This window comes from Podarcis raffonei, chromosome 1, assembly GCF_027172205.1.
Source record: "Podarcis raffonei isolate rPodRaf1 chromosome 1, rPodRaf1.pri, whole genome shotgun sequence".
NCBI lineage: Eukaryota > Metazoa > Chordata > Lepidosauria > Squamata > Lacertidae > Podarcis > Podarcis raffonei.
Genome location: NC_070602.1, coordinates 87,642,490 through 87,662,090, shown reverse-complemented (window position 1 = coordinate 87,662,090; position 19,601 = coordinate 87,642,490). Strand labels below are relative to the sequence as shown.

The window sequence follows — 19,601 nt, the reverse complement described above, 5'->3', positions numbered from 1 at the left end:
ACTTTGTGGCACACCCTTCAAAATCAGGAGGAATACCTGCTTCTTGTCCTCATCAACCTCCCTTCTCCAAGTTTTATTTATTTCAAACATTTCATTCCTTTTTCTGGCTGTTTCTTTTTGCCTAGAAATGGCTTCGTTTTCCTCTCTTCTTTGTAGTGGGCTGGCACTGTTGCAAGCCTCCCACAAAAGGAGAAGGCCAACTGATTATGCTCATCAGTTCCCCATTTTTCTCTCTTTTGTGTGAGGATACTGGAATTTATTATTTTGGGATCAGAATAGACAAGCACCTCAATTAGGTAACAAGTACCAGGGCTGGCACATGCAGATTCTCAAAGCATTAAAATTGTCACTGAAATGAATCTTAGGTCTGCAGGTTTGAATTCTGAACAAGACTCCACTATCTAAAACATCAGATTTTACAGTATAATCTGAGAAAACAAAATGTGCAAACCTACAAAGTAAGTTTCTGTCTCATATTTTTAATGCATAAGAGTTAGCAAATAAACGGATTTGCATTTTAACTATTTTGAATCTAATTCTTTGGAATTTATCACATCAACAGTTATGATAAATTCCAAAGAATCAGATTCAAAATAGTTATCAACAGTTATCTTTAGCAAGGCACTGGGGATATCCACGTTGGGCCTAAACCAAGCATGTCTAAAGTCCATTTCGGGGGTGTAATCTGGCCCACTGGTTGGTTTAATCCGCCCCCCCCCCATGGCAGTTTATTTCCTGGGGTAAAATCCTAAGAAAACCTCAACAACTTCAATCTTAAAAAAAGCTCAACAACTTTGGTTGGCCCTTTGGGCAGCCCTCACGGCCCTTCACTTCATCAAATCTGGTCCTCTTTGAAAAAAGTTTGGACACCACTGACTGCAGAGATTTACCGTAAATATGTCTTTGTCTGGGGGAATTTCTTAGATGACCCACAATGGTCAAAGGACAGGAGCTGTCCTACTGGATCCAACTAGTGACTGAGTCTACTTCAGCTACGATGCTACATATGAAACAGGATAACTTTGGATGCTTCTGAAAAGCCCACCAGGACCAATACTGTTGAGTCCAAAAAGAGTTGCACCAAAACTTCATTCTGGACACACACACACCCCAAAAAGCAAAGAAGCTACCTCTCAATTCCTTCTTACAAATGAATTCCTATGGTCAGTGCTTTTTTTTCTAAAATAAATGTTTAGGGTACTCTCAATTTGACTCAAGAAAATTACAATTTTATAGTTCAAATCTGGAAAAATAAATACAGTAAATGGACAAAAGTACAAAGATTCACAAAATGTTTAGGGGTTTGCGTACCCCTGTGTCATTCCCCCCCAGGAAAAAGCACTGCCTATGGTTACTACATTTCGTACTGAGATCCAGTCACCCACCTATACAGACAATGTCCATGAAGCCATACATTCCATAGCAGATCTGGAAGAGCAGGTCTTGCCGTTGCCATTTCGCAGAGGGACTGAAGGTGGACCAGATGAGCCACGAGATACTGGCGATAAGGAAGAGGGAACCCAAGATGGCGGCCGCTATCTGAACCTTTTCAATGACGGTCAGAGAAATGGCTTGCCACTGCAAGACAGCAGCGGGGATGGGGGGAAGAGGGAGGGGAAGTCAACAAAGAAAAGAGAAGCGTAAGCAGAAGATGTAGAGAATTAATTCCTTAGTTAGTGGTACCAGTGGCTACCAATGAACACCCCACAGCATTTCGCATGGACTTTTGCAACAGAGGCTAGCAGCTCTTTAGACAGCAGACTTCAGAAGAAAAGGGCAGTCCTGTGCCTGCCTGCAACAGGAGATCAGAAAGGTGGGATCACATCCTGCCACATGCCTCTGTTCTGCTCTCCATTCTGCTATTCTACTGTTTGACCATAGCCCACTGCCATTCAAAACATTTATGGGCTGCTTTGTTATGAGTGGGTTGAGTAGGTGCATTGATTAAGTACACCTTAAGTATTCTTTTTTCTTGATTTTCTCACAATATTGGTCATGGCTAGTTTTGCAGAAACTAGCATGGGAACATGCCATGGTGGTAGTAAAATTCATTTGCCCATGGCGCACAGACGAATAACGATGGCATGGGCACATCATAATTTGAAAGGAGCAATCCTGAGTAGTCTAAAGGGTGTGAGGCTCTCTGTGCATGACCAAGCAGGGGATTTTTAAAGGTACCCAGGGGATGGGGATGCAGCCATAGCCCTAAGGGTCAAACTGTGCATCACTATATCCTTGCTTTTAAGCTTAAACTGATCACTCTTCTTTTGAAGGAAAATAGCAGTCACTCCCCAGTCTGGAACTTCCACCACTGGGAGCAAATATGAAATCCACTTGCCAAATTTCATTGGCCTGACTACTCTTCTGCATTTCAGAGCCCAGGGAGAATGGGTGGAGGTAGGGTCCACAACTGTGTTGTTGTTGTTTAGTAGTGTCCAACTCTTTGTGTTGCCACCCGCCTATTTGGAAAGCCCAAGAAACTCATGGCAGTGTCAAAAAGATGAAAAAGAAAGAGAGAGAAATAGGTGTGTGTGTGTGTGTGTGTGTAAAATTATTTGATGGGATAAGAAATGACCAGGTTTCCAAGAGAGAGAGAGAAATTATTTCATTTTTGCCTTGTACATTTTTACTCACGTCACACAAAAATTGACATTATACAAGGGATTAAAAAAAAAATTCCCAGAACTGTACTTTTAAAAATAAAATATAAAGGGAAATGCCTACAAAGTCCTTGAAGAGGCCAGGCCTCTTGTGGCTATGACTTTTTATAGTACTTTGTAATGTGCTACTCTCGCTCTTCATAGCTGTTTAATAGGTGCAGAGCCCCTGTGATTATTATTTACAGAGGACAACATTGTGAAATATACTAACACCAGGAACTTACCAGCCAACATTACATGTTTGGCTGGCAAAATAGTGTGTGAGATTGGTTCAAGTAACGTTCCATTTACTCACTCTGTTATGACATCCATCTGTGAAAATAGGCTTTACAAATTATTTTTAAACATCTCATCTTCTGGCTAGATAGATTTTGAAGTATCTGAGGATGTGTGCATTTTGCCCTGTGCTTCTCTTCTAGATGGTGTGAAATTTCAATAAAAGGTTTCGTTTAACAGCAAAAACATCCATGTTTGTTCTTACCAGTTTTATAGTACAGCATCTTACATTCTCTACACACTTCATGGCTGCTGTCCTTTGTCCTGCTCTGAGCACCATTATCTGGTTGCTCTATGATCACAACAACAGCTCTTTGGGTGTGGAAAGGAATGCAACTGTTTGTGAAGGCTGTGATTTTATATGTACCATGTACCTGAGAGAAAGCCCCATTGAACTCAATGGCACTTTTGAATAGAACTGTAGGATTATGCTGAACTGCCTCCCCCCCCCCTTTGGAAGCATTGTCTTATCAATGAATGCAACAAGAATGATGCAGACCCCTTGAACTGCTAGTCAAGCACATCCCTTATAAGCAGAAAGTGTCATGTATGTTTCTGGCTTTGTCAAGGAATGGTTTGAAAGCCCTTGCAGCAAATACATGCCAGTGCTGTTTAACTTAACCTAATGTTGTTCCTAAATTTTGGCGCTCAGAATAAAAGCTTTCTCCATGGCCCATGAGGAGTCACGTTTGCAAAGCCTTCTGTGACATCAGAGCAGCTGAGATAATGACATCAGAACAGCTCAGCTAATTGCCCTCAGATGCATTGTGATATGCCTGCAACTGACATCCTGAGATCACAGAGGGCCTTGCAAACCTAAGGCTAGATTGCTGACACACTCGCAAGGCTAAAATAGGCTAACTGTATCATTGCCTCATCAGAACAGCCTGGCAAGCAGTGCCATGAAGAGAAGCGAGCGAGCTGACGCAGCAGCCATCCAGGAAAAGCGCAGAAGGGAGAATCAACAAAACTCATATGCGAAAAGAAAAATGAAAGCAAAGAGGGCAGCGCCAATACAAAGCACCATCACCTACAGGCAAAAATGTGTGAAGGTAGGAATTGGTAGGGGGTAGATCTTAATTCAGTAATGAGGAACCTTTGAACTTCCAGGTGTTGCTAGACTACAACTCCCATCATGCCTGATCATGGGCCATGCTGGTTGGGGCTGATGGGAGCTGCAATCCAGCAGCATCTGGAGGGCAACAGGTTCCCTATCACTGCCTTAATCCTTCTATATATTCAAGTTCCAGTTCTGTGATACGGAGTAATGCAAAGCAGCTCCTGTCAAAAAGAAGTCCACCTAATGAAGCAGCCTCTGAGATCCCATGCTTAGCATTCGGGGATTCAGCTAGAGATTTTTTTGCCCCACAAATGCATTAGAAATTAGATTAAAGGAGCCTGCTTTCAGTATTCCTTTAACCAAGGGGCATCTTCTATATAGCTCCTCTATAAGACTATTTGTGCGATATTTTGGGCCTAGCGTGACCTTCTGTCCTTTGGTGAAATGTCCATTGTGTCACACAGATGGACTGCTAGCTTGTTTATTAAGGTTATGCTCTGATTAGGGCCATCAGAGAAAAATGTTACCTTTTCCCATGAAATCCCCACCCCCAGCTATACAGAGTAGAAAAGGCACATTTAATGGGCGTAAATTCAAGCTAAGTGGCCACTTCACTGACGCAAGGAACCTTCCAAGAATGATTTTCTGGCCAGTTACATGAATGTACAAGATTGCCTGGGAATGAAGCTTTCCGAGGATATGTCAGGGTTCCTGGAAATCACTTTTGGACCCGTACAAGTGGTTTTATTTGGGGAGGATGCCTGATTGGTGGCTGGGTTGTTGTTTTTTAATTAAAAAGCAGCAAGGCCATTCTGTGTATTCTCTGTTTTACAGGCTGCGCAGTCTGCACTGATACTGGCTCAAGCTATGTATGGTGTATGCTGGCTACTGTTTCCCCACACTGGATCTCAGGAATGCTACATTCCTAGATAGCATTTGCAGATTTGTAAATGCAGATTTTAAAAAAAGCAAAACCCAACAAGGAATCTACAAGGGCTCTTTTGAACTGCCCAGCACTGTTGCAGTGGAAGCAGGGTTGGACCAGGCAGCCCTCAAACAAAGGACTAAGAAACAGAGAACTGTCCTCTGGCAGCCCTTCAAAACACAGGACCTTATTCTGCAGTGTGACACAGGCCACTCATGCCTACATGCTTTTGGCAGCTTGCCCTGTGGCAGGCATACCCCCCTCCCCATGCGTGGCTGCATAACATCAAGGAGGGTCTCCTGCCTCACATGATTATAGCCAAGTGAGACCATTTCCCATAGTGGGATATGGGAAATCAAGAAGAAACCCTTTATTTTACTGCTTTCTTCCTTTCTCTGTTTCTGCTATTCTTTATCCTTCCCTTCCTCCCTTTTTCTTTAAAGCTAATAGTTAGAACTGTTTATTATGCTGATTGGTTCTGGAGCACTCCGGATCCTGAGCCACAAAGGGAACTGGAGGGGTCAGGGGGCAGAAAGTGAAGGGGGATTTGGATCGTTCTACAAAATTGGACTTGCGGCGTGGCACCTGCATATGTTGTTGTAAAGCTGATTAAAAAGCACAATAAAAACTATTAATAGAAAAGAAAAAGAGGCCGCTCTTCTTTGATCTCAGAGATTGTGTTGGGACTTCGCTGTGGGGTACCCTCTGAGGTATATTCAGCTCAAGCCAGTAATGGAGTTATAGATCAAAATCAGTGCCATGACATGTTCCCAGGAAACAATGAGAAGCAGCTCCTTTCCTTGGTATAACATGCTCTCAAAGATGCATCCCTTTCAGGAGAGCATAACGTAGCACAGAGCGGCTCAGAGAGCTGGACTTCAACTGGGAAGGCATACTCAAATCTCCTGCTCAGCCACAAATCCTACTAGGTGATATTGGGCCAGTCTCCACTTTCTCAGCCTAAACCTACCTCACAGGGATGCTGTGAGGATGCAATGGAAGACTGTCCCAACATACACTGCCCTGAATTCTTTGGAAACAATAATTAATTGTGCTCTTCTGCCCGGTGTTTCTGACTACATTTGATTGTGTAATTGGGGGGGGGGAGGTTCTAATTTTCCCGGTCAAACCGCAGGTTCTCTGCATCACATGGCTACTACCCCTGCTCAAAAGAAACAGTGTGGCTTAAACTGGGGAGCGGAGGAAGCAGGGGGCACTGTTATGTACTGAGTTGAATAGGATCCAAAATGTAGCAGTCTGATTGGTCCTAGAACAATAGGATCCAGAATGCAGCAGTCTGATTGGTCCTAGAACAATAGGATCCAGAATGCAGCAGTCTGATTGGTCCACAGGAGCCACCCAATTCAGCTCCAGGTGGAAGTAAATCCGCAACCTGATTGGCCTACAGGAGAATCCCGGAATTAGCCAATCACGTGGGGCCCATTGTGTAAATAATGTATATAAAGCAGACATTCTGGGGGAACTTCCATTCCTCCTCACCACTATGAGCTGAATTAAGAGCATGAAATCCACTCTCGACTCCGAGTATATTTCAGGCACGCAGGCCAGGCCAGCCCTCAGTGTCCCCATGCGCTCTGGGCACACCCACTCCAGCAGCACCACCACCCTTGACTTTCCCAGAAGGTCTGAAGGGAGCTTGTCTTTTGGGCCAAATGCACTCCTTCTGACATGTGACACTCCCTGATAAGGTGAGGAGGAGGAGGCTTGTAAAGACATTCAGCCCAAAGCATTTAGAAGTCCCCTTCAGACCTTCTGAGTAGTCAACAGAAGAGAGTCAGCAGTGGTGCACACAGGCCTCTTCTCCCTCACCAGTTTAAGCCCTCACACATTCTTCTGAATGCCTGAATAGGACTGTTTGTTATAAATTGAATAGGCCAGTGCAAGAGACACACAGCTCCTCTGCCACTTGAATGATGGTTTTCAGTGAGCTACCTGCCAGCAGATTGGTGTGAAATCAAACACATACCAAGCCTGCAAAAAACTCCAGCCATGTAGGATGCAGGTAAGATTTTAGTAATTTGTTCAAATACTTGGAATATTATTATAATATTTATAGCCCACCTTTCTGCCAAGGACCTCAAGGTGGCATACATGGTTCTTCCTCTCCCCCATTTTCTCCTCTCAACAACCCCATGAAGGAGGTTAAACTGAGAGGAAGTGACTGGCCCAAGGTCACCTGCTGAGTTTCATGGGCATTTGAACCCACGTCTCCCACACCTTAGTCCAACACTCCAACTGCGGCACATCACTTTGTCGTGACATGAACGAAACTGTGCCTCTCAGATTCATGAACGGTATTGGAATATCTACGTGGGTGCAGTATACTAACACACACACACACACACACACTTGTTTTACCCTAAGTGGACGTGACCAGAATACATAGCATATTCTATTTGTTTTTTAATGTCAAAGTCTAGCATAAAACAAATATTCGGTAGCACCGGTAGGCTGCACTGATATTGTTTTCAGAATGCAGTAAAGAAATGAACTCATAAAAGGGAACCATTTCATCTTCATTTTCTTCCCTGCCAGCTCATTTGACAATGTTGGGTACTGACTGCCATTGTGGTTAATTTGTATCTGGTCTTTATTTTTGAAGCTATGCTGTATTCAAATCAGGAGCAACCTGATCTGGTTTTTTAATGATAGGAGCGAGATACTCCTCCCCCTCCTATTAAAGCACATACTAATTTTAAATCAGAGTGCTTGAAGTCTTACACCCAGGGAAGAAAAGCTGCTTTGCCCACAATCCAGTCATTTTGTTTCCACGTGTCCCTGAATTGTGTATAGTGTGCACTCATACTGTCTCACACTTCTCTGGGAATTGTAGGGGGTGTGTGGTCTCCACCATTCCTCCCCAGTCCAGTCCCTGACACCTATACAGGGTTGCCTTCAGATGTCTTCTAAAAGCTGGATAGTTGTTTATTTCCTTGACATCTGATGGGAGGGCGTTCCACAGGGCGGGTGCCACTACCAAGAAGGCCCTCTGCCTGGTTCCCCTCACTTCTTGCTGTGAGGTAACCAAGCCTGAACCCAGATTGGAATGGATCTAAATAACCTGCATCATCCAAGAATGCTTGCAGTTGCCCCAAGATTCCCCAAGGAGGGGGTACCTGTGACTGGTCAGTAATTTTTAAAGTGCAATGGGTCCAGGGCTGGTTTCTTTACAAAAAGACTCTTTTAAATGCCTGTGTGCAGTTTCCATTTTAATTCCTGTTTCAGCTAATTGTGTAAGAGCGATGCCTCCGCAGTGCTAAAGGGCTCTAATATCGAACCGACATGTTTTGGGACTTAGAGAGATGATGGCCTCTTAGGAACATTGAGTGGAATTCAACAGGTGCCCTTGTGATGGTGAAAGAGCTTCTGACCCAGCGGACGGCTGGACGCCACCTGCTTGGCTCAAGCAGCGGATGTTGCTATACATCAAAATAAGAATAGCACAAGAATGGCAAGCCCAGGAAACCCATAATGCATTGTGACAGTAAGTGAAACATACATCCAGTGCCATCTCTCTAGCGAGCCTCTGGCAGTATTTAAGAAAAGGCTGTGCAAACTGTGCCAGCTGAAAATGAAAAAGGAAGATAGATCCTGGAGCTGGAGAAAAGGCAGCTGACATTATAATTCTGCCTGTGGGCTGTGCGGATGTTACTGAAGCCTCATCTTAGCTTGATTCTTCTGGACGTAATAGGAGACGTTTTTTGGTTTGATGACCAAGGCTGAACAAATAAAAAGATGAGTTGTTGTTGTTGTTGCTGCTGTTGTTGTTGTGTGTGTTTAAAAATCTGATTATATTATTAAACGTTCATAAACATCTTTTCAGAGCTTTCAAAATAATAAATAAAATGGGAAAGAGCAATTCTGCCATTCACTGTGCAAGGTATGATACAATGAAAAATGCCACCCACCCACACACACACAATGGATGAGAGGAAAGCATTAAAAAAAGGCAAAACAATGGAAGAAAGGACTTTGAAATAATCTCTAGTACCTTTACCTGCAGGGGGTTCTTTGTGCTTATGGCAATGACGTGATACTTGTAATAACACAGCTCGCAGCTCCAGCATCCCCTCTCACTGATCCATTTGATCAGACAAGGCTGATGTGTACATTTCACTGACCCGTCGCACCGACACGGACTAAGCAACTCACCCTGGGAACAAAGAGAAAGAAAGAGAAATAGGATCAAAAGCTGGTTTTTGCTGCCCCCGTCCAAAGGCAGTGGAGCACAAGCAGGCCTGCGTGAACATGGAGATGCATTCCTTCCCACACCCCAAGGGTAGAAAACAGCCAACTGCTTCTTACATAGTCCCACCTCAGATTTCCCCCTCTAACCACATGGAGATGAGGCCACCTCTTGGCACTAGGCATGTGGAGAGCTGAATATTTCTTCGCACACATGACTGAAACTGCCTTGGTCGCGCTGGTTTATGATCTCCGGCGGGCTAGGGACAAAGGTGAGAGCTGTTTCCTAGTTCTGCTGGATCTCTTAGTGGCCTTTGATACCATTGACCATAACATCCTTCTGTACCGTCTAAAGGGGCTAGGAGCTGGGGGCACTGTTATATGGTGGTTCCGCTCCTTTCTCCTGGGCCGTGTCCAAAAAGTGGTATTGAGGGATGAGTGTTCAGACCCCTGGGCTCTCACTTGTGGGGTGCCTCAGGGTTCCATCCTCTCCCGCATGCTTTTTAATATCTATATGAAGCTGCTGGGAGAGATCATCAGGGGGTTTGGGCTGGGTGTTCATCAGTATGCAGATGACACTCAGCTCTACCTCTCTTTGAAATCAGAACCAGTGAAGGCAGTGAATGTCCTGTGTGAGTGCCTAAAGGCAGTTGGAGGATGGATGGTGACTAACAGACTGAAGTACTGTTTTTGGGGGACAGGGGGCAGTTTTTAAAGTTTGATGTTTTATTGTGTTTTTAATATTCTGTTGGGAGCTGCCCAGAGTGGCTGGGGAAACCCAGCCAGATGGGTTGGTTATAATAAATAAATTATATTATTATTATTATTATTATTATTATTATTATTATTATTATTATTATAAGATTGCTCAAGGGCTATTTTTATTGTAGCATAGCCCTACACTACTGAATTCCAGCTTCTCCAGTTATTTTAAACACTTATACACTGCCTTACCCAATTTTCAGTCATTAGACTCTTCTATCAAAACCAACAAATAATAAAACAATTATTACTATTGAAGCCCAGCATGATTTTCCTCCAGCTATCCAAAGACCACTGCATATCAACAGATATGTGGAGGTAGAGTGTAACCATCATAGCTAGTACCCACTGATAGCCTATGCCACCGTGAATTTGTCTAAAAAGTTTTTAAAGCAATCCATCCTTCTTGTAGGAGCGAATTCCACAATGGAATTCTTCTTTCTTTTGTGCACCATCCAACATTCAGCACAGTTCTAGCATTATGAGAGAGGGAGAAAAATACCTCTGGAGAAAGGGTGTTCCAGAGGACTGGGGCAACCACCAAGGAGTCTCTGCTTTGCATCATACAGTCAGCCTAAGTTTCTTATTAGATGAAGCCTGGAGCAGAGCCCTGAAAGATAATCTTAACAGGCTGGTGGGCTCATACAGGCAGCTGTGCTTTCTGGGGTTGTGGCAAGTCTCTCCCCTATGTTCTCCGTAATGTCCTTCCCCCCAAGACTCCAACCTGATTGCTTGACTCTAAGTCAAATGCAGCACCTGCTCAGAAATCCAGCCAAAGCTGCTTGGCATTCAAGTTAGATCGTCAGCAAAAAACACCATTAATATTCATTGCATTGTTACAAGTTACAAACTGGTTTATAATGAGAAATAGTGAATCCTGCCATTCCTTGTCATGCAAGCTCAGAAGCTCAGGGCCGAGTGGTTCTGACATCCGACAGTATATGTAGCAATTTGTGTTGCAAAAGAACCTGGGAATAAAGATAGCAGAGCCATATCCGCCTTGCCACTCCTGCCCACCCACCCCCACCATCTGCACAGGTTGGGTAGTACCTATCCCACCACGGAGTTTAATTATGAAACTGGATTGGGAGGAAAAGGGCAGAAACCAGGAGGAAACAGCAGCTGAAGAAGCAGTATTGCCAAAAAACAAAATCAATTTCTCATTGGCTGATACTTTCGGGTGGTTCAGCTAAGGGTGGAATTGGTAGGAAGTGAAATTTAAAATGGGATTACCTCTTCTGATACCTTCATGTGATATGACCTTCTGTGCAATACAGATTCTTTTCATGCCACAAAGGTAAGACCAGGAGCTCTTGGTCAGATCAGAGAGAAACCCACGTTGTTATTCACGAAGTATGGCAGCATAGATGTCATCCCACAACGTAGAGCCTGTAGATGGTTGGACTAGGATCTTGGAAGACAAGGGTCCAGATCCCCACTCAGCTCACTGGGTGACCTTGAGCCAGTCACTTTCTCTCAGCCTAACCTACCTTACAGGGTTATTGTGAGGATAAAATGGTAGTGGTGAAAAATGTAATAAAAAATCATTTTGTGGGGTGTGTGTGTGTGTGTGTAGTGGTTTCAGACAGCATTAATAGGGTGCTTGGACTGTCCTGTGTCAGCTTCCTTCCTCAGTGATGAATCCATTTTGCTAGGGTATTCCATAATAACTGCAGTCTCCACTAGGCAAGCTATTCAATAATAGTCATTTGTGTGTATAACACCAACTGGTAGCAGCATGTGTTCCAACAAAAATACTAAATGTAGTCCGGGGGAGAACAATGTATTAGTGTATATGGAATTATATGTGCACAAGTGGCAACTAGGTTGTTTGGGTATTCTCCACTATTCCGTTAAGGGGTGTGAAAATGTGATAACTTGGAAAATCAGCAGGCCTTGTAAGTCTCTCTTGTATTTAACAACATTTTATGTTCTGCTTGAGTGCAAGCTTTTAAGTGGCTTACAATAAAACTCTCGATAAAATACAACAAACAGCCAAGAGATCATCACCCATTTTAAAGCGCTGAGTAGTTGATCATTTTAAAGAGCCACTCCTGAACATGTGGGTGTCTGACTCCCAAGTGAAATATTAACTCTCCTTGCAGGAATTATCAAGTTCCTGGGTCTAATTCCCACCTCGCACGCACCCAACCTTCAGTAATTCCTAACACTTTCCCTGCTTTATTCCCAACTTCTCAGTAAGACTGCCACGTTCTTATTTAGTATAAGTTACTCACTTTGCAGGCCCAAAACAAGAGGCTGCTTATTGATGAACAGGGAAAGGAAAATCAAAGCAACCACAAGAACAAGCTACTGAGTGGGGTCTTAGCTCCAACCGCGAATAGCTAGAGGCAATGCTTAACTCTATCATCAGCCATTACTACAGAGACTCAGCCCTCGGGGGCTCCTACGGCAAGGATCGCGACCCTGCTGCCTTCCAGATGTTGCTGGAGCCATCATCCCTCACCATTGGCCATACTGGCTGGGGCTGATGGGAGCTGGAGACCAACAACAATTGGAGGGCCTCAGGTCTTCCATCCTTGTTCTATGGCAGCTCACCCACTAGCTTGAACCTTGGGCCCAGGGGACAAATGCAGCTCTCTGGTTCTCTCTCTGTGTTCTTCAGCGCTCTCCCCAAGCCACACCCCTCCACCGCCCCACCTCACATGCCTTTGCCTGGCTGGAAGATGCCATTGAAATGTGGCCAAGGCTCTTGCTTGCTTGGAAAAAGGATGAAGAGATGTGTGTGTATGTGTAGCAACCTCTGACTTTTGCATAGCCAAAACGTAGACTATTGTACATAGGTAAGAGCCACATCCCTTGTTTCACCCACCTTTTGCCTCTGACTCCTTCCATGTGGCCCCAGGAAGGCTATCCTTGAGGGAATGCAGTCCTCAGGATGTAAAAGGTCCCCCATACCTGTCTGATGGTATCTTCAAAGCTAATACATGTTACTGCCGCATGCAGCTTTTGTGGGCTAGGGCCCACTCCCACTTTGTCGCCAGCACAGTGCGGTCACTTGGGACACCCATTTTATCAAAGGTGGGCACAAAGGGAAAAGGGGGAAAGTTTATACAGTGTTGCTGCGTTGTTGTTGTTGTTGTTTTATTTACTTGGAGTTTATACCCACAGAGTGTTGGGTGACAGACAAGAGGGTATGGTGGATGCATGACTCTTAATGGTTTGTGTGTGTGCAGTGCTTTTTTTCTAGAAAAAGAGATGCCAGCACTCACCATGAACATCTCCCCTTATTCTCTTAGAATGCCAATGCTGCCCACCTGAGAGGTGCCAGAAATGAGTTCCGGTGAGCTCTGGCTGGGGAAAAAAAAGCCCTGTATGTGTGATAAGCTAAGAATGAAATGTAAATAGTGGAGCTAATGGTCTCTTTAGTGTATGTAACTCCAAATTCAATTGATAAAGAATTGGAAACGTTAAAGTGGAAAATAATCACTAGGCATTTCCTGCATTAGAAACATAATTATATGGGATTTAACAAGAATCGCATTGTTACTCTGCTGCTGGTAAATGCCAGTAACCGTGTATTAGTAATTTGTCATCACGGAAGACACTTAGCCCTAGCTGCCCTTCTGTTAAACTTCTTTAAGTGGTCCCACAGTGGAGAGCGAATGGCTGAGACTTCCAGGAGACCCAGGACATCAGGCTATCTCTCACTTAGCAGCAAATATTTCATGATCTATAAGCAAGCCATTTGCAAACATCAGTTTTCCCTCCCGGTGGCCTCATGTGGTTTAAGTCCCATGAAATAAATAGTAAGCTCCTGAGATTTCGGCTTGTGCCTGTCACCAAGTGGCATTTGGAGAAACCAAAAGGCAGTTTATGCTGCTGAAATGTGATCCTTCCAGGGAGGGGTGAAGACAGATTTTGCATCATATAATTTAGTTTCAGATTTATAGATTTCTAGAGAAATACAGATGTCATGATCTAAGATTGGGTGTTATCATTTAATATGTTTAGGTTTCAAATGCCAAGCCTTTAGCTGGATATATTATGAAATTTTCATTATTGTTCATCTGTTTTCGTGGTTCTATAATAATTTGAGAACTAATAAAAATAAACTAAAAGGAAAAAAGAATGGATCTTTAGAAGGAAGTAATCACCTTTTATATCTGCTGTGATTTGCAAGTGCTGGAATCTTGCAGCACAGAGAATTTGCTTGGTTAACTTTGCAGCTGAGGACCAGGTTACCTGAAAGATCATCTCACCCCCTATATAACCAGTTGATCATTGGGCATTGCAGGTAAGGGCCTCCTGCAGATACCATCTTATCTGGACGTCCATTCAGCACATGCAAGAATCTGGCATTTTGTGATGTGGCATTGACTCTCTGAATTCCCACCCTTGAATATTAGACAAGCATAATCTCTGTTGTCTTGTTGGCACCTAGTAAATACCTCTTTCAACAAGCCATTGAAGCTGAGATCTTTCCCAGTCTGCATCTGTATTCAAATTGCTTTTGAAATGTTTTTTAGCATTTTATCTTTTGTGGTTTGTCACTCTGGGCTCCTTTGGGAGGAAGGGTGAGCTATAGATTTGGTAAAAAATAAATTTTAAAAAATCAAACTTTCTCTCTAATTGTGCCATAGGTGACAGAAGAGTAGATGTTGACCCCTCATGTGATGCAATAAAAGCATGATGGAAACAGTGCTCTAAATAAAACTCCAGGAGAAATTACAACTCTGCATTAAGACTATCAATAATTTTCAAATTTGCAAAGATATTTTTAATTTTGCTTTTTATAATGTCATCTGAATAGGTTTGGGGGTTTGTTTATTTGTTTGTTTTAAAGTCATGAACACAGTCCAATGAACTTTTAAGTTCCAAGTTAAGATTTTGTTCAAGTCAATTGATCTTAAAAAGTGCTGACATTTGGCTGGCTGCACTGTGTTGATGGTAGTTTTTCTGTTAATGTTTCATATGGTTTTTGCCATTTGTTTTTTGCAAACTCGTGAAAAGTGTGACTTAACATTTGCAAATGAATGTCTATTGCCAAGAATCAGAAATTAGCAGCAAAAAACTCAAGGCTTGTGTGAGACACTAGATAACCTTAGTTGTAAATTTTGACTTTTATATCTGTGGATGTGAGAAGGATTCATTAATTAATCCAATTTATGAGCCTGTGGCTAAATTTAGAGTGCAACCCTATCCCATGTCTATTCAGAAGTGCATCCCATTGAGTTCAAAGGGGTTTACTCCCCAGGAAGCAGATACAGGCTTCCACCCTGCCGAGAAGTTGCCAAGAGAGAGAGAGCTTAAATTAATGGAAAGGAAACTCAGGGAAATTGAACTCAAAAATCCAATATTCTTAAGGGAGAAAGCACTCTTTAAGACAAAGATAGGGCTGTGTTGATTGGCTGGCATCTGTCTGTCTTGAGAGAGGTGAAGTCAAATGACCTGGGCAGTGTGCATGGAGGTCCTTGGCTGCCCAGACAACAAGACTCCCCTCTTGGCCTTGCTGATGTGGTCCAAAGGAAAGCAGAGCAATGCATTTGGCATCAGCTTGGCTGCAGGAGTTGCTGGAAGGAGGCGTACAAGGCGCCGTCCAACTGTCTTAGGGACTCCACTCCAGATTTGTGCAGGGTTTATTCTTTAGGCTTTTCTTCTCCCAAAGATAACCTGAAAGGCAGGAGAGGTTTAGGATTGGAGTCTTCCTTCTCTTAGATGGGTTACCAGGTTGATGAGCCCCATCTGCCCTTTACTTCCCTCTACAGCACGTGTAGAAACCACCTTCTTGACCACTGGACCCACTATTGGTCTTGTCTGCTCAATCTGCCAGAGCCTGTCTTCATATCCAGGGTAAGTCCCTAACTCACCAAGGGTTTGAGAACCATCAGCTTCTCCTACCTAGTTCTACTGGGCAATCAAAGCAGTGCCTAGAGTGTGGCCACTATCACATACTGGCAGCTTCTTGGAACCACAGGTGAGAGCTGAATGCAGGGTGGAGACCAAAGGTGGACAAACTACCCCAGAAGGAGCATGACATGTTTCCCATGTACTACCCCTCCCCTAACACCCCAGACACCCCAAGGGCTGTGTACACACCATAGAGCACATAGCCTCACCCAAAGAATCTTCAGAACTATCGTTTCCCTCTCACAGAGGTACAGTTCCCAGCACCTGTTGTTGTTTAGTCGTTTAGTCGTGTCCGACTCTTCGTGACCCCATGGACCAGAGCACGCCAGGCACTCCTGTCTTCCACTGCCTCCCTCCCCCAGCACCTGTAGCAAACTGCAGTCCTTGGGGAGAGTCATGTGTTTTACCTGTATGATATGTACACAGCCCTGATTCACTGCAGGAAGACACAATCAGGGCACTGTAGAGTGACACAGCCAGGCATCATAGCCCAGTCCTTCACTGACTGTCAGAGAATGGTGACTGAATTTAATCCATGAGATGTTGATATGCGGCATTTCACACCGTGGCTTTGTGAACAAGAAGAGGAGGCAATAAAATGTACTCAGAGTCATATTAAGAAGCTGCTCGACTTGCCACACAACCCTTTTGCGGAACCATTCTGACACAAAAATACAAGTCATGTGTTAGTACATTTGGCCATAGCGCCTGAGGTCTACAGGTCAACAACTTGGGTATCTGGTTGTTTAGCTCTGAGAGTAAACCAGGATCAACATCCTGAGCAAAGAAGGAGGGGATCTTGTGGTAGAAAGCTTCTGGAAGCCCCAGATGTTGTTGGACTTCAACTCCCTGCCCATGGGCCATGCTGGCAGGGGCTGATGGGAGTTCGAGTCCAGGAATATCTGAAGGGCTAAAGGTTTGCCCATTCTATAGCTCCCACAACACATTGTTACCTGACCTGCATTCCTCCTTTTTGTTGGGCAGTGGCAATGTAAGGCTTTGTTAGTGAGGTGCTAAAGCCATCAAAATGTTTCCTGACAAGCTTCTGTTTGAAACTATATTTTGTTATATTTATAAGTTATATAAAAAACAACGTTTACTGTAACAAAGACTTTACACCAGGTGTGGGGAATTTTGGCTTCCAGATGTTGCTGACACATATTTTATTTGTGCCTGCAAATGTTTCAGGGTGTTCCCTGGTTCTTTTGAAACACAATCACTGTTGGAACACGCCTGGGGGCACACGTAGCCCCCAGAATGAGACAGACCTCTCTGGGTGTCTTCCTGATGAAGCACAGCCCGGGATGTTCACAAATCAGTCCTGGTGCGCACCAGCAACACATATCAAAAGACATGTGCACACTCACTCAGCAGAGTATAGCAGAAACGATAGTGGAACGTGAGTATGTGAATTCTAAGTGATTTATTAAGCAATATACAGTGGTACCTCAGGTTAAGAACTGAATTCATTCCGGAGGTCCGTTCTTAACCTGAAACTGTTCTTAACCTGAGGTTCCACTTTAGCTAATGTGGGAGCTAATGGGGCCTCCCACTGCCGCCGCACTGCTGCCACACGATTTCTGTTCTCATCCTGAAGCAAAGTTCTTAACTCGAGGTACTATTTCTGGGTTAGTGGAGTCTGTAACCTGAAGCATCTGTAACCTGAAGCGTTTGTAACCCGAGGTACCACTGTATACAGGAGAAAGCAATCATGGTGTCCTCTCACTTCTTCTCCAAGAGAGAGAGAGAAAAAAAAGAAAAGCCTAGAAAGTAAACACTGACATGTGATGTAACATTCACACATTCAGCAACGGAGGAGTGAAATGCTAACAACCACCTCATGCCCTGTAACATCCTGCCGAATTTCTTAAAACCTTTTCCCCCCAGTTTATTGTTTTGTCCAACTTTCATTGCGCAAGAAGACCTCTCCAGTTGGCAATAATGCAAAAGCATTGGGGAAGCGTCACAGAATAAAATGGAATATGTGGATGGTCCCCCATAAACCCACCACTAATGCACTATTATTGCATCAACTATGTTGCCGAACATTGCGCCTGGCCTGTAGTGCAGTAGGGGGGCTTTAGTGGACCATTTTCAGTAGTCAAAGTGTGGTCTCTTCCAACTCTATGATTCTATGATTCTATGATTAGAAGCAAGCAGTTTGTCCTCCCTGAAATATCTGCAGAAGCTAACAGTATTGAAAGCAGGATGATGTATAACCACCTTGATATAATAATGAGCACAAATCATCACGAACACACGACAAAGAGGATGTTTAGAGGGGCCATTAACTTGGTGTGATAGTTTCTTGATTGCTTCTCCACTTTTGTCAATGGTTTTTAGTAAGTGAAAAGCAGTGGTTTTGCTGGTGAGGAGGTACTGGCTAATCCAATACAGTAAACCAAACATAACTACATGAATGTGTGATCTTCCACATAGGAGCTCACAGCTGTGTTGCCCCTACCTCGTCTTTTTTGAATTCCACACTGAGCTAAGCCAAGGGTGATCTTGTGTCTTTTAAAGAAAGATGAGAAAAAAGGGTTGTAGCTTAGATATAGAACATGGGTAGGCAAACCAAGGCCAGGCGGCTGAATCCGGCCCAGTCGCCTTCTAAATCTGGCCTGCGGACGGTCCGGGAATCAGTGTGTTTTTACATGAGTAGAATGTGTGCTTTTATTTAAAATGCATCTCTGGGTTATTTGTGGGACGTAGGAATTCATCCCCCCCAAAAAAAAATAGTCCGGCCCCCCACAAGGACTGAGGGACAGTGAACAGGCCCCCTGCTGAAAAAGTTTGCTGACCCCTGATGTAGAACATCTGCTTTGCATGCAAAAGTTCTTGGCATCTCCAGGTACGGCTGGGGGAGACTTTTGTGGGGGACTCTGCCAGTCAGTGTGGACAATATTGAACTAGATGGACCAATGGCCTGACAATACAAAACAGCATCACATTTGACCATCTTGTCAGCAGAGGATGCAAGATCCTCAGACAAAAACTTTGCTGCAGATGTGCGGCAGCCACATACTCTTTCCTCATCCCATCCCAAGACTTAAAGGCCTTATGGGAAGGCCAAGATCACATGGGTATCCCAAAATCTTGGATTAGGATTGTAATTTGTGTAGGCATTAGCTACATTTCCTCCAAAACAGAGATGTTCAGTTACCCTGTTCATTTTGCTGGGCGTATATAATCTACAGGATAGATTACAAATCATTTAGAGCCAGTTTGAATTTGGTGACTCACTGTACTTCCCTGGTAAACATCAAGTGGGCCATTTTCAAAGTCCATTACGGGAGAAGAACATTTGCATTTGGTTTGCAAATGTCAAAAGTCCAATTTATTTCACTTCTCAGAAGAACATTTGTTATGAAAGATTTGTAAATCTGTACAATAGAGGGGATGAATTACAGGAGACATTAAAAAGCATCTGACTCCCTTGTCCATCCAAACGGTGTAGCTGTAATGGATAATAGTAGGTTAAATGACAGTTGTCAAGGAGCACTTGGCTGTGAGAAATTACATGGGTAATATCACCTGGATGCAGCTGTCACTTTTGTCAGCTATTGCTAACATGAGCAAATGACAATCCCTGAGCTTTGCTGGTGAGATAACGCCATGACTTGTTCATTATAGGTCCCTGCAGCAATGATTATTTCCCCTTCCTTACAATAAATTAAGTTTTTATCCTTTGTGCATGTATGTAAGATCCCATCCAGACAATAGACTTCTATTTGTTTCTCTACATAATTAACACCACCTACTATATATTTCAAAAAGTAGTCTGTCCATTTGTTCTCTATAGGTGCCTCTTGAGATATCACCATCAAATATGGCATGGGAG

General features: G+C 43.7%; 1 protein-coding gene across 2 annotated transcripts in view; it reads right to left on the bottom strand.

Annotated features, from left to right (window-relative positions):
* The window catches only part of MARCHF4 (membrane associated ring-CH-type finger 4), a 113,163-nt gene that overhangs the window by 11,816 nt on the left and 81,746 nt on the right, over positions 1-19,601 (bottom strand). Inside the window, exons 2-3 of one of the 2 annotated variants that reach the window (XM_053402630.1) lie at positions 8,934-9,095; positions 1,386-1,578 (exon numbers count right to left, since the gene is read on the bottom strand). In XM_053402630.1, coding sequence (XP_053258605.1) covers positions 1,386-1,578; positions 8,934-9,095 — 355 coding nt within the window. The remainder of the gene's footprint in view (positions 1-1,385; positions 1,579-8,933; positions 9,096-19,601) is intronic. The other variant, XM_053402641.1, reaches the window with a different exon arrangement.